The sequence below is a fragment of the Bubalus kerabau genome, chromosome 1 (genome assembly GCF_029407905.1).
Source record: "Bubalus kerabau isolate K-KA32 ecotype Philippines breed swamp buffalo chromosome 1, PCC_UOA_SB_1v2, whole genome shotgun sequence".
Lineage (NCBI taxonomy): Eukaryota > Metazoa > Chordata > Mammalia > Artiodactyla > Bovidae > Bubalus > Bubalus kerabau.
In genome coordinates this window covers 194,375,745-194,390,845 of record NC_073624.1, presented here as the reverse complement: position 1 = coordinate 194,390,845, position 15,101 = coordinate 194,375,745, and the positions used below count along the sequence as shown (strand labels likewise).

General features: G+C 40.1%; 1 protein-coding gene across 1 annotated transcript in view; it reads right to left on the bottom strand.

Moving 5' to 3' along the window:
- Positions 1–3,550: 3,550 nt before the first annotated feature.
- The window catches only part of FBN2 (fibrillin 2), a 224,886-nt gene continuing 213,335 nt past the window's right edge, over positions 3,551–15,101 (bottom strand). The window contains exons 62-65 of the mRNA XM_055548444.1: positions 13,751–13,870; positions 8,809–9,040; positions 7,285–7,456; positions 3,551–5,467 (exon numbers count right to left, since the gene is read on the bottom strand). Coding sequence (XP_055404419.1) covers positions 5,093–5,467; positions 7,285–7,456; positions 8,809–9,040; positions 13,751–13,870 — 899 coding nt within the window. The 3' untranslated portion in view covers positions 3,551–5,092. The remainder of the gene's footprint in view (positions 5,468–7,284; positions 7,457–8,808; positions 9,041–13,750; positions 13,871–15,101) is intronic.

Here is a 15,101-nt window from a genome sequence, read left to right as displayed (position 1 = left end):
TGAAGTTTTGAAGGTCTGGTTTAAGTAAAACATTTAACCCTTTGAAAGTCAGAGCTCTAGTATGCTTTAAAGCAGTGTATGATTTAGGTGGGGTTTGCTCTGTGGCAGCCGGTATCTTGGCATTCCAGTGTGTATCCAAACCTCTGGTCTACAGGAGGGTGGGAGCAGTTGCACAGAGGGTGGGGTAGACAAAACAAAAAGCAGTGTTTGAGTCGTGCTTGGAAAACACTTTTGGATTCAATGGGAGCCAAAACCATGGGAACTGGCCTACATCCTCAGGGTTTAAAAGAGATCCAAGTAGGCTTACCATGGAGTGGAAATATGAATAGCACCAGACTCCAACTGTGCACTCAGGGTTCTGGTCTCACTTCTAGTGGAAACTAGCAGTGAATTAGCTCAGTTAACGACTCTGGACCTCAGTTTCCTCACACATACACATGAGTGGGTTTCCAAAGGCCTTTCCAGCTCTGACTTTCCATGACACTACATCATTCCAGAAAGGATTATCAGTGTCTGTGTTCTCCTTCACATTTGGTTTCCTAGGCATCTGGAGGTAGGAGGGCTCTAGCTGTTGGTGGCTTGAACGTCAAGGGCTATAGCCAATGACTCCGATAAGTGAAGGGCAGGGTGGAGATTATAAATGCTCATGACCACGCCAGGACTTCTAAGGACACCCTAGAGGTACAGACCACTTATCCCATACGATTCATGGGGAAGGTTGCAATTTCAGGGCCACACTTAGGAAGGAGATTTGTGTGAATATGGTGGCGCACTGTAGAACAGGGGGAGGAGGAGTAAGAGCAGGTGATAGTTCCTAGAGTGTGCTGGGCTCTCCACCCACTGCACCGCCAGCACCATCTCACCCCATCCTCTCAGACGCTCTGCAGGGGAATATCATTTCCAGAAGGAAACCAAAGCTCAGGGATGTCAGGTAGCTGGTTGGAGTGAGTCTTTTTTATCTTTTGTTTACAACGACTTGGACATTCACGACTGAACAAAAGTGCCTTGCATATCACACCAGAACACCCAGGAGACTTCTACCCATCCGTCCATCCAAAAGTGGGGTGGACAAGATCTCAGACGGGGCATATCCAAGGGAGTCAGTGAGCTTGTCCCATTTCCCACTTGATAAACTCAGGGCGGCCTGATCTGAAGATCTTTTTACCTGCAAAGTGATACTGCCTCAGTGGCTGAAATGCTGAATTTAGTGAGCTGTTCATTGTGTTTCAGAACTCTTGCTCTGTACATCAAATAGATTTTCAAAGAGAACTAAGGTCAGAAACACGTACTTCTTATTAGGCAAGAAAACCATGACTTTGTATTTATTTGAGAAAGCAATCATACTAAAAAAAAAATAAAATAGAACCATAAGCTAGATATCAAAGGCAGGCTGGCTGAGATTGCAAAACAGATGTCACCTTCACTTCCTGTGTGGTGTTAATGAATCACCATCTTTCCAGTCTCTTTAGAAGTAGGGATTTCTAAAGTTTCCCCTCTTTAAAAAAAAAAAAAAACATTGGGCTATATTTAACTTTTCCCAATGGATTTGTCTTTGTCTTTAAACAGACTCCAGTAATCCCCTCAAGGTCCCAGAGACATGTGATTCTTTCCAAAGTCTTTGGAGCATGGAAGAAAGTGGGTGTTTGAATAAATTATGTACATTCTCTTGTGGACTATTGTAAATCAGGAGCAGCATGGAAAGCAGTGAGCAGAACTGATTCTTTCAAAGAGAAAGGAAGTTTTCAGATTTCCCTCCTATTCTTGAGAAATATGAGTATTTCTAAACTATTTATCAAACCATATGAAATTACATTTTGTAGGTCAAACATGGCCAGATATTGGCAATTCCTCATGGTTTGGTTTAACATATAAATTAACTCATTTCTCTTGAAGCATCAAAGATATGAATCAAAGGTTTGTAGGTCTCAAACAGACGGATGCTTTGTAAATTTTGTGTTCCCCACCTTCCACCCTAAGCATTTATTCTTGAACCAAGAAGGCAAAAACAAAACCTTAGATGACAGATTGTATGAATTATCCTGTTTGATGTTCCAAGATCATGAAAAAGGGCAGATGTTAGAATATAGAGTAAATCCTTATATATTACTCTAAGTTATTTTCAAGGTTCATGTGCAAATGTAACCAAACTTCATCTACTACAAGGAACAAAGTCAAAAAGTACTAATGTGGACTAAGGTTTTAAATGCTCCAAATCTAAATGCTAGTGGAAAAGGAATTTATGTCAAGTGAAGACCAAATTATTGCTTATTATATTACTATTACATGTACTTGCTGGATTTGGTTTAATATGTCTGGGCTTACATTATTAGTCTTGCATGAAGTTTTCTGTAACTTAGCCAAGGTAATTTCTGAGGAGACAGTTAATGAGAAAGACCAAATGGTACAGGATATATCATTAGCATTTAGTTACCAGAGAGGCACAAACTAATCACAGCTAGAATCAGTGCTCAGAATCAGAGAGTTGCAGTAAAGCTATCAGAGGTGCCCAAAAAGGTTCTTCCCGGAAGGATCATCTTTAGGTAGTCATTTCCTTCTAGTACAATCCTCTGTGTAAAGCATCCAATGGTCTTTTTTTTTTTTTTTTTTTTTGCCCCCTCTTTTGTGAGAAGCTCCCATTGGTGTGGATTCTGGAACTTCCTCAAGAGCAAGTTAAAGCTAAACTAAGAGTGCTGTTGCTCAACATCCAGAGTCAAACTTGGTTCCAGGTAATTTCATATTACAGAGTTCACGCTGTACTAGTAACAGATGCCAGATGAAACCGAAGATGCATGTTAAGTTTTAAAGGATGCCCCAAGGCAAATACTTCCCTTATTCCATGCAGCTTAATTTCTGGTTGGCTAAGAACAGCATTAAAATCAGTCATAGTATTTCCTTGTTTTCTGATTTCTCAGATGAAGAATTTCAGCACACACATTCTCAACCTTTGTGTTTAATTAACTTCGGAGACCTATCTGTGCTCATTTCAGCTGTGCTATCAGACGAGAGCCCCTGCCAAATGACTTCTCCTATCTATACACTTGTCCACTGAGGGACAGTATGCAACACTGCAAGAGAGAGGAAGCTCTGGGTTATTTGCGGTGAAGGTACCATCTGGCCTGCGGTATGCCTGCTGTATACTTTTGCTTAAAAACTTAAGTTCAGAGAAACCCTAAGAAGGGAGATTCTTTGAATGTCTCACTTCATCTTGGGTGTTTTAACATGATGGTACTCAAAGCACAGGTGAAGATGAAGTCAACAGAGTCTGAGGTCTCTAGGATGATGAGTCCTGGGCAGCTTAGTGTCTACACAGAGGTGAACAATGAACTGCCGTGACTATGTCCTTCTGTTTGAGTACCACCTCAAATCGTGAATTGTCAGTTGAACACTCCCGCTTGTTTTGTGTCACAGACTTGACAGCAGTCCCTTGATTTCTTGTAAAAAATGTGCCTGGCTCTCCTTCTGATACTTTCATACAGGTCCCTCTAAGCAAAGCCCCCAGCCCACAAACATAACAGGGATTGCAGTCTCATAGAACTCTCAGCCACAAAGCTACCCCAAAATAAGCTTTATTGCAAGAAAAGTGTCATATTTGATACACAGACCTACGGAAAACAAACAAAACCAAAAGCCGTAAGTTTTTCCTCACAAATACTTGATTACAAATTTACACTGTTTGTTTTGCTTTAGTTTATTAGGAAACAAAACAAAGTCCCGAACTGGATATGACCGGTGACTAATCTTTGGTCAGCTCAGGTGTGAGAGGAACAACCCAGAGCCTGCATGTGCTTTGGCCATTTCACATATGAGGTTTGCTCACTGGTCCAGGGACAGGTTCCTGGATTGAGAAGAATGCGGGGACGTACGCTTACTAGCACGTCCTAGTACAATATCTCTTTAAATGACTAAAAGCAAACTAAACATCAATTCATTGTACAAACATCTTTCATACACAATAGGCTATGATAAAACGAGACATATGGTGTATAACTACAGTATTAATGAAAATTCTAAAAAAAAAAAAAAGAAATGGATTAAAAAAAAAAAAACATATATTCCTTGTCTGTACTGCATGGTTTGTTTGCACATATGGCAATCCTGAAATAGCTTGAATGTAATAAATGCACCATTAATCGAAGACAGCACCAAACACTACAGAACGCCAGGTGTTCCTCGCCGAAGGAACGGCAGTTCTTCAGCTGCCTACAGTACCACAAGTATGCAGCATGCCCTGGGTAAGAATGAGGTGTTGTGGGGAGCACATGTGCCTCCTTGAGGTCACGAGAAGGAAATACAGTACGGTTTGGCCTGCAATGCTACGGGTCTCACAAGCAGTCAAGGTATTTTGCTACAGTGGTTGTGCTTCATCCTCTGTTGCCTGGTGTGTCTGCTGACGTGAAGTATCATCACAGTGAGCTCCTCTGGCTTTGCTCTCCTTTATAAAGGATCTAATGACACATTGATTACTGCCCACTCAGCTCTGTGAGGCTGCCTTTAAAATAATCAGATGTGTACCAGTTGGACGACTGGCAGAAAACCAAAGGAAACATCTCTTGAATCTACGGAAATTTTTTTTTTTTTTAAAAAAAGCACCTCTAAAAGAAATAGCTCAAATTTATAAATCTAAAGAAAAACGAGTGAGTTTCCCTTTTTGTTTACATAGTTTGTTCATTTCTCCATATATTACTGCATTAAAAATAAATAAACATCTATATTTTTTTAATTAGCAACTATAGCAAAATACCCAAAGTGTTACAGACTGCTAACAGGAAAAAAAAAAAAAAAAGCTCACATTATTTTTGTGCATTTAGTGCCATATGCTGATCTCTTGAATATTTAGTTTTTTAATATACTTTAAAGTGAAGTTATATAAAAAATACAGTAACCACGGTTGCCTTTGTACTCAAATCTTTGGCCACACCAGAGTCTACATTATCCCTCCCTGTGAGGGTCAACATTCTCAAGTCTGAGACAGGGAGGAAAGAAACAAAAGTCTTTTTTTTTCTTTCCTCTTTAAAACTAGTCATTGATTTCTCAGAGGCTTCTGAAGGCTGGCTGTGCAGGGATTTGAGCCTGGAACCAAGTCTGCAAGGGGTTAATAGAGTTGAATCTGCAGCCTCATTCTGAGAGCCTCCCCCAGCTCCCCTAGGAGGTAGTCATCTTCATTGCTGTCTTCCAGTTCCTTAAGCTCCTTTTTCTTGTAGAGAGGGACGCTAGTGATTTCCAGTGTGTACATGCCAGGCACGAGCTTCCTCTTGGCTGCGTGCAAGTAGCTGAGCCCGTTCCTTTGGTGGATGCGGAAGACGCCCTCGTCATTCCCCTGGGAGATGACATAGCGGATGTGGTTGTTGAGCGGCTCGATGGCGGGCATGAATTCTACGATGTGCTCCTTCGCACCAAGGCCGGAGACGTTAAACTTCATCATCACCGGGCTGTCCATGTCGACGCTCTCCAGGCTGATCTGTTTAACCTGGAAGAAGAGCAGGAAAACCGTGTGGGAACAGCTTTGACAGCACAAACCGAGGACTTGCAGGAGCCGGCCATCAGAGGGGTGCAGCCACAGTGACATACTGTCTCTGCCTGTCTGCATGCAACTTACCCTCGGCTGGGAGAAAAGGCCACTTCCGCCGAGTGTGCCCTGTAAATCTTTATATGACTGTTCCCGCACCTTATCCAGGTAAAGTTACAGGGCTGAGCTGATGGGGGGCACCCATATTTCAAGTTTTTTTGGAGGGGTTTATGAAATATCATACTTATTAATAAACAAGAGACAATTTAGGAAATGATGGTAATTTTTTCGTTGTTGGAGTTAAAACGAGAAGTGCAGCTATTTTAACTCTGCTTAGAGGGATCTTCACTCTGAAAGCCCAGGTAGATTTTCTGGCCACAAACCATATGTGAATGTGTTTTCTGGGAGCTGTCAGTGCAGAGGGAGCAAACTCCAGAGTCATCAGGGCTCAGGTTTGAACCAGCTTTGGTTAAAAGCCAATGGGGCAGGGCCCAGATACACCAAGTCTCTCTCTGTCAAATGTATAGGAGGTTTAAGAACGCTATTTCAGTAAGACAGGGGCAAAAACAATCAATGCTTTGAGTGGGCGCCTGCCAAGAACTTGGGGACTGTGGTACCGAGGTGCCCACTTCAGCATGCAGCCCCCTAGAATCACAACGGGAGGGTTTTACAAGCAGAATTTCTGGATCTATAGTTTGGCTTACTTAATGAATAGCTCAGTTGCCATATTTAAACATCAGCTAGGTACCTTAATCTATTTAAGGTAAATGTAATGCTAGCCTACGTACGATTATAAAACAGAACCAGAGATTTTGTGGCTAGAGAAGTCTCGTCTTATAAATTTCTGAGGCCCAGAAAACTGAAGCAAGTTGTCCAATGCACCCAGCCAGTTAGTTGCTGACTAGGTGTTTTGATGGTGAATTCTGCAGTGGCACTAACTGATGAGATGGTCTCCCTGATCTCTGGGGGAAAACACCTCCAGATACTGGGTGTTATTTGGAGAACGTGCATCAATGTTTATGCCAGGCACCGTTTCAGAAGCTTCACAGTAATCGCTCCATTAATCTTCTTGCCAGCCTTTGGAGGTAAATATTTTTATTCCCATTTTAACAGGTGAAGAAATTGAGGTAGAGAGAGGCTAAGTAAATACGCTCTGTGTAACACGGGTAGTAAGTACAGAGGGTCAGGGAATAAATTCAAAACCAAGAATCTGTGGCCGACCCATTTAACCACTGTGCAAAATACCACAGACAGAAAGAAATAGCAGCAGCAGCAGCAGCAGGCAATTCAGATCTTCAGCTCCTTACAAAATATAAGTTATCTGGAGATAAAACTTTTATGGAAGCAACATCTGTCTTATAAATGTCACAAAATGTGACACGCGGTTGGCTTACCTACTGAAAATTAAGATCAGCCTAGTATACTAAATATGTATACAACAGAACTGGACAGATTCACAATAATTTCATTTTTTGAATTATTTCAAAGTAGTTATTTCCTGGAAGGACATCTTATTACCTCCTGGCACAAGTCAAAAATGCCAACATGTGATCTGAAACTATGAATCTTAAAGCCCCCCCACTCCTTTCTGAGTTAAAAACACCACTAATTTTAACTTACTTGTCTCTGCCATAGTTTGTCCATTAACTAAGCTGATGAATTGCACGAGGTGAGGTTTAGCTCCACTAAGGCTGAAACCTACATAAAAATTTACTGCAATAGTATACATGACTCCATATGGAAAAAATCTGGTGACAAAATAAAGTGAAGTTACTCACAGCAATGTGTTTGGGTTCATGCACACTTCTCTTCTGTCTGTTGTCTTTCTTAGAGTAGCCGTTGATTTTGCACTCGTAGCACGCTTCCGGCGACAGAGCATTCTCTTCGTCTACCTCTGTATCCATCGATAGGTACTGCCCTTTGTTAAATCCCATTCCTGAGACGCAGTGGCTATTTGCAACAAGATGCAAATTGATGTCAGACTTCATCATAACTCTATTGTTTTCCAGAGGTAGAGCAGAGGTTTTTCCGAAATAAGAAACCCACAAAGCAAACCCTAAGATCATAAACATAAAAACCTAATAGCCTTGGTAACTTTTCTTCAGCACTTAATGCATGAGATTCTCCTTTATTTTAAACAGCAAAATTCTTCCAAGAGTGAGCCCCAAGTTTCCCCAATTTTCAATCCTGATTAGACTGAAGCACTCTGTGTAGTTAAATCAAGATGGTAAAAGTCAAGTATGAATTTTCAGAGTGTTAGAAGTTCTACTGATTCCAAAACCTGAAGCCTACATCTGCTGCTTACCAACTGAGCTTGCTGAACTCCTATTTTGATTAATGAAAGAGTTAGCGAGCTGATGCTAAATGACCCTTGTCTACACCGAGATTTCTGTTTCAAGTATTATTATGTACCCACGGTGGACATATTAGTCCAACAACCCTCAGTGTCTGACTCACACACTGTTCCTTCTGGGGAAGATGACTCCTAAATTCCCATCTTCTATGCTGTGGAGTGCTGGCTTCCTTGAAGGAAGGAGGCAGGTGGCCAGCACCTCAGCTGATAGGGCTTGAGACGGCTGCACTTGGGAAAGGGGACTAGCTGAAGGGACCCAGCCTTGTGGAGACAGTGTCACACCATCCAGGCATGTCCTCTCTGTGCAGCAAAAAGCCAGATGAGCAAAGAGAGGGACAGCTCCTTCCTCATGGAGCACAGGGCTGTACTTAATCATTCAGTCGTGTTCCACTCTTTGTGACCCCATGGACTATAGCCTGCCAGGCTCCTCTGTCCATGGGATTCTCCAGGCAAGAATACCGGAGTGGGTTGCCTTGCCCTCCTCCAGGAGACCTTTCTGACTCCGGGACTGAATCCTCATCTCCTGCATTGCAGGCGGATTCTTTACCCACTGAGCCAGCTAAGCCACTAGCACAGGGCTAGTACCTGCCAAAACTCATGTAAGAAACTGGGCGAAGCCATTTCCATTTGTATCTCTTAGCCCAGGTGTCTGTGATAACACAGGAGCCACAGTATCTTTAAACATCTGCTGTCTCTGGCCTTAAGGGATTTATTCAGGCCATTTTAAAACACAAGAGAATGATACCCATATACAAGTTCGAGTCCAATGCTTACCACAAAGCGGGGAATCCACATGCCTTCCTGGAGCTTCTTCCTCCCATACCTAAATGCTCTGATCAATGCTTTTCCCTAGTCAGCTTTTAATCACCATTTACCTTCCCCCAGTGCCAGGTGGTCAGGTACTGGACCCTGTGCACTTTCCTGCATGTGGGGAGGTGGAGGGCCTTACCCCTGTCCCACTCTGTAGTACCCAGGCGGGCAGCCGCAGAGGTAGCCCCCTTCTGTGTTGGAGCAGCCGTAATTGCATGGGTTCTTGGAAGACGAGCACTCATTCACGTCGTGGCAGGCACTGGAGAACTGGTCGAAGGAGAACCCGGAGGGGCAGGCGCACTTGTAGCTTCCCAGGGTGTTATAGCAGGAAGCAGAGCCACAGGCATTGGGATTGGAGCATTCATTCTCGTCTGAGAACATAAAGCAAGAGACTTTTACAAGTGGAGGGGAGGGCAGTGGGGCAAAGAAGAGCCCCAGTATCAAATATCTATGATTTTACAGGGAAAGTAGCTTTAGAACCATATTTTTAAATGTTACCATGATGGTTGATTTGCAAAGCATATGAAATTAAAAAAAAACAAAAACAAGACCTGACAAATTCCCCTAAAATTATGGCTTAAACAAAAGCTTCCCCACGCTTTTATATTCTGTTTGTGCTAGGTTTTTCTGAATACCCCGGCAGCCTTTGGGCACAGATATTTGCAGTCTGACTACTGAGTAACTCTTCTAATCACTTTTCAGAAGGTTACTTCAAAAGTCTATGCCTCAGACAGACTCACAAGGACAGAAAGTAGATGAGTAGTTGCCAGGAGCTGTGGGGAGGGAGAAACAGAGAATGACTTCTAAGGGGTATTGAGCTTCTTTTCGGGGTGGAGATGTTGTGTTGCTGATGGTGATACACTGCTGTGAGAATATACTTAAAAACCACTGAACCGGACATTTTAAAAGCAATTTTATGGTATGTGAATTATATTTCAATTTTTAAAAAGCCTCAATTTATATCTGTATTTTTTATCCATTCTCCTAGCAATTTACAAAGCATTCATTATATACATGGAGAGAAAAGTATATTAAAAAATTGAAATATCCTAAATGAAAATAACTGAGATAAACATTAATTGAACCTATTGAACCAATAGCCTCATACACTTTTAACCACTTGAGAACCTATCATGTACATACTTTGCCTTCTGATGTGGGTCTGCACCAAGCCATCAGCTGACATGGGTTTTACTTTTAATGACTGACGCTACACAACAAATGCCTGACAGTAAGATAATTTCAGGTTAATACTTTCAGCTACTCTTATCATTTTTACAAAATCAAAGTTTGACTGTGCTTTTAGCTTTGGAGATGACAATTTTGCTCTTAACTGTCTGGTAGATACCTAGTCTGCAGCTTGACCCCTGTGGGCTTCATCATCACCCAAATTTCACCCTGGGCACCAGTCATGTCTGGTCCATGGAATTCTTTCAGATTCTTGTGACTGTACTAGAGCGTAGCGTTTTTACCAAATACATGACAAGTCCGTGTTTCAGCTCACGTGGGGAAACAGGCCCATTTGCAACTAGGTGTGCCCTTGGGACACAGCAGTTAGATCCAAGTGCTTATCTGCAGTAGCTCAGGGAGATTATGGAGGATGCAGATGGAGTCTCGCTGGAAAGGCCTCTCACACAGGAAATTATATTTCATTAACTACGATACAGAGGTTGTTGAAAAGGCCAAAATTATTAGGCACATTTCTGTCTCATGAGTACAGTTTAGGAATTAAACCAAACTGCCAAATACAGCATTCTTAATCACTGGATATGAATTACCATATGATTACCTAATATGGACAAATTCTCAGCCTTCATTTCACAGGAAGAAAGTATAATGAATAAATTCTTAATAAGTAAGCTTGCTATTGTTGCTCAGTTGCTAAGTCGTGTCCAACTCTTTGCAATCCCATGGATTGTAGCTGCCAGGTTCCTCTGTCCATGGGGTTCTCCCAGCAAGAATACTGGAGTGGGCTGCCATTTCCTCCTAAAGGGGATCTTCCCAGACCAGGGATCAAACCTGCTACTTATGACATAAATATAACTACTATTTTATTTCGATATATCAAAGACTTGGAATGCTGCCTCAAAGGTTCATCTGCTTTTATAATTAAATCTGACACTATTTTTATATGTGGTGTTTCTCTCCTGATAGAGAATGTGAGTTAGGTGATAGTCTAACAAAAGGATCCTGCCATGAGCATAGTATTAGATACTGTGTTAATGTGGAAAAATTACCAAGAAAGGCAATTAATTGAATAAACTGCATTTAAACATGCCACTGACAAGAACATTTTTATATAGTTAAAACTTTTGGAGGCACCATGACAGACGTCATATTTATATCCTATAAATGTACGCCATAGCATAATTTTATAGGTATAGGTAATCTGACTTTGAAAATATGTTCCGGTTTGAACCATACTTTGAGCTGACTCAAGTCTCACTAAACGATGTTCAAATTATTTTGAAAAGGACATACAAGGAACTAGAGGTTGCTAACACCAAGTAAACCAAATCTTCATATATTAAGATGTAATCATATTCAAATGTTAGTAATATTACCTTATGTTCAATTTAGAATAATTATAATGCTTGCATATTACTTAGGAACACATGGGAATGTTCCTAAATCTGTACAATCTATGTATCAGAATGTTATATGTGTTCTGTGGTACCTGGCTGAACACTTCTTAAAGTATCCATCTGAATTTAAAACGTTTTCAATACTAACCCTTCAAATGCTGTCATTTTTCTTACACTGGCAGCAGTATTAACATCACTGCAGGTTTACAACTTACTATTACTTAAATTATCTGATGCACTGTTTGTGCCATTTACAAGGGGACCCCAGTTACATCTGTCTGAGATACTTCATGGGATATTCCTTCTTCAATCATATGAATAACAAGATATTCATCATACTCATAGTGACAGATAAAAATGATTTGTGGCCTTTTGATTTGCATTTTGTAATAATATTGCTATTTTGCTAACTTGTTGCTTTTATTAGTTCCTGATGGTTGTTTGATTCTATTACTGAAATATATTTGAGTTATAATTCTAATGTTCTGTGGGTTCAAAATTGCAAGAGAGTTAGATTTTATTAGTGATGAGCTGGATTGCTCAACCCTGCAAAGAAGAATTTCTAATCTTTCAAAATAAATTCCTGCTTTGTCTTGCTTACCCAGAGGCTTGCTGCTTAGAGGTGCCCATTTTAGCAGAGCAAGATAACATTTATTCTTACAGTTGGGGTATCTGCTTATGTGTCTTCAGTTTTTAATTCATCTCTGAAACCACATATCCCTCTGTCGATGGGGGTCTCTGCTGATTAGAAGGCCCACTGGCTTCTGGCTGGATCCAAGTGTGAGTTGCTCTGGGGTGACTGCCTCGCTTAAGTGACTACTCAAAGGATCCCACCAAGAAGAACTTGGGTACACCACACAGCCCTGACTTTAAGTCAGACTGTATTCAGTGAAGACCTGTGTGTCTGTTTTCACACTAAATGCTTACAGGCAGAAATTCCAGGAAACTTAAAAACTCAGAAATTGAGTTGATCCTCCATGCACATTCCAATTTCTACTTATGATTACTTTAAAAACAAGAATTTTATTTAAACTGATACATGTGAAGTATTACAGATCATTCTTGTGCTTTAAGTTCTGTAGAAGTAACCAAGAAGTCCATGGTATTAACTGAATAGAGTGGTGGGCCTCGCATTTTATAAACAACACAATATAATAAAAATCATTTTGAACTCTTATAATAGTTACCTAAAAAAGGACCAATTCCTATGTTCTGAAGAGTGTCCCTACACTTTATCTGTTTATGAATCAATAAATTGGGGCATAATAACTTCTGCAACATTTTTTTTCTATGAAGAGAAAAGAAGTAAACTTAACTTATAAAGTCATTTTGATCGACAGCCTAAGTCATCATTTTGATAATCCTTTCAAACTCTATCCATAACTTCCAGGTCATCACCGGTTTTCGCATTTCCCCCATGAGTGTGTGTTCCTGGTGTGGCTAAGCATCTGTCTTTGGCCTGGCACAAAGCCACAGCAGAGCTGCACCAACTTTCATAGTTGCTTTCCCACCTCTGAAATTTGTCTTGATTTTCTCAATTCACTAAACTGTCATTAGAAATTTCTTTTGAGAAGATCATCATGGATAAAATCAAGTTAATTCACTTAGTGGCTCCCTGAGAGTAAAATACTTGAAATACACGTGGGGTAATTTCAGTCACTACAGAGAAACAGGAAGCAACCTGCTGTTTCTCAGCAGACCCACTGTTCCCCCTTCTGCTCAAGCTGCGCCCGCGTCTACTGTCACACTGTGTTGGATGCCGCGTCTAGGAAGGGCATTCAATGGAGCCAAGAAATTAGGCATATGCTAAGTCAGCTGGCTATTCAAGTAGAGAGTAATGTTCTCTTCGATCAAACTCTCCTTAAAAGGAGAATTGCCATGACTCTATCAGCGCAAGAAAGACAGTTGAGTGTCTACAGATTTTATTTTACAAACACTTTTTTTGTCTGGCGTTTTCAACAGAATTTGCTCTAACTAGTTACTTTTTCTACCTTAAAATTCGTTATACCCCCTTCATTAAATATGTGACTGGAGAGCACAGACGAATGGTGCTCATTAATTTGATCTGATTCCTGTTAGATTTGTATGAGCAGATAGATGGGTAACCCTTCAACCCCGAATCTAAAGTCACTAAATTACTGATAAAAAAAAAAAGCCTTTGACCTTAGCAAATGAAGATGATATGAGTCTTGACATCTTGACATCATCTTCAGAAACTTAAAATTATCAGCTAGCAGAAAATTAAAATTATCAAAGCTCTAACTGAGTTACCTTTTAGGTACTTAACATTTTAAAGTACATTATGTATATTTTCAAATACACGCAAGTATACAAAGTAGCTTAATAGATTCCCAGGCATCAGTCCTAAGTACTGGTTATTTAAGTTCTAGGGTTTAAAGGCTACACTGAAAATGACCATCTTTATTGCTCATTTGTTTTACTGAAAGATAGTTTAAGGCAAGAAAAGCAGATGCCATGTAACAAGCGCGTGCTCACCAACACACTGATTCCACTGGTAATGCTGAATATATCCTTGCGGGCAGCCACACCTGTAGCCTCCCAGGATGTTCTGGCAGCCATGCTGGCACCTATGGTTTCCGTCACATTCATCAACATCTGTAAAAACAAGCCCGGCAAGATTTTCCTCACCTTTCTTCTATTATTCTTAAATGTACTCCAAACACAACACGGGGTAACTATTATCAGAGGAACAAACAAACAAGACACGCTGAGGGGCTGTGATTTTTTCCAAGGCACATGGTTATTACGTCAGTGGTGGTACAGTGAATGGCTCTGAGATAAGAAACCACATCATTCTCATGCTATCCACCAGCCATGCCACGTCAGTGCTCTAAATAATATCTTAATTTCAGCAAATCAGCCACAGCAACCACAAATGTTGTGCATTTTGGATGGATTAACTACATATGGTATGATTTATTTGGTAAATGATATAAATATATTTGCATCACATATTCCAGTAAGTTCAAAAGTGATTGACATGTTAATTCTCATTTTCGGGAAAATACAAGCATTACAGAAATACCTAAAGAATTATAATGGTTGGGAATGCAAAAAATTTTATTACTATTTGAGATTAATTAGATGCAAGTTTAAAGTATTTAAATACATTATTTTTAGACATGATATAGTATTATGACACATATGGAATAATTTCTTTGTTCATACATGCATACTCTTCTGGAATGACAACTGAGGCTTTGAAATTTACCAATAAAAAGAGAAGTGAAATTGGCATGTCTGATATATGTGTAACAAATTTTATATGGATAATTAATAAATTGTATCTTATGTAGATAGTCACAAGCTGAACTCACACATGGCAACCAGCTGTATGCTCAGAATACTTTCAAAGTCTCAATGACTTCAAATACAAAATATTAAAATAGAAATTTTTCAGTTGAATTTTTTTTGGTTGAAGATTAGATACATGTAAAAGTCCTGTAGTTCTCAGACTATATTAAAACCTCTAAATATATTTCTAGAGTTCAAAATCATGTATTCCTAAGAATAGTTAATTCAAGGGTGACTAAAATCAATAAAGATGTAAATTGCACTAGTATATAAAAATATAAAGGGGAAGTACATGCTCTCAGAACCTCTGGCATGAGTATTTTGTAAAAGCTACCAATTGTAGTATATTTATCTCATATGCTAGAACTTGCAATGAAAATACTGAAGAACAATATTTTATTGGCCAAGGGCAAATTCTTATTTTATTCCCACTTAAATTTTCCCTTGGATTTAACAGGAAATATCTTTTGTGATGAACACTTTATAGGAAACACTCTTTATAGAAAAGACAGTGAACTGGGACTCTCAGACA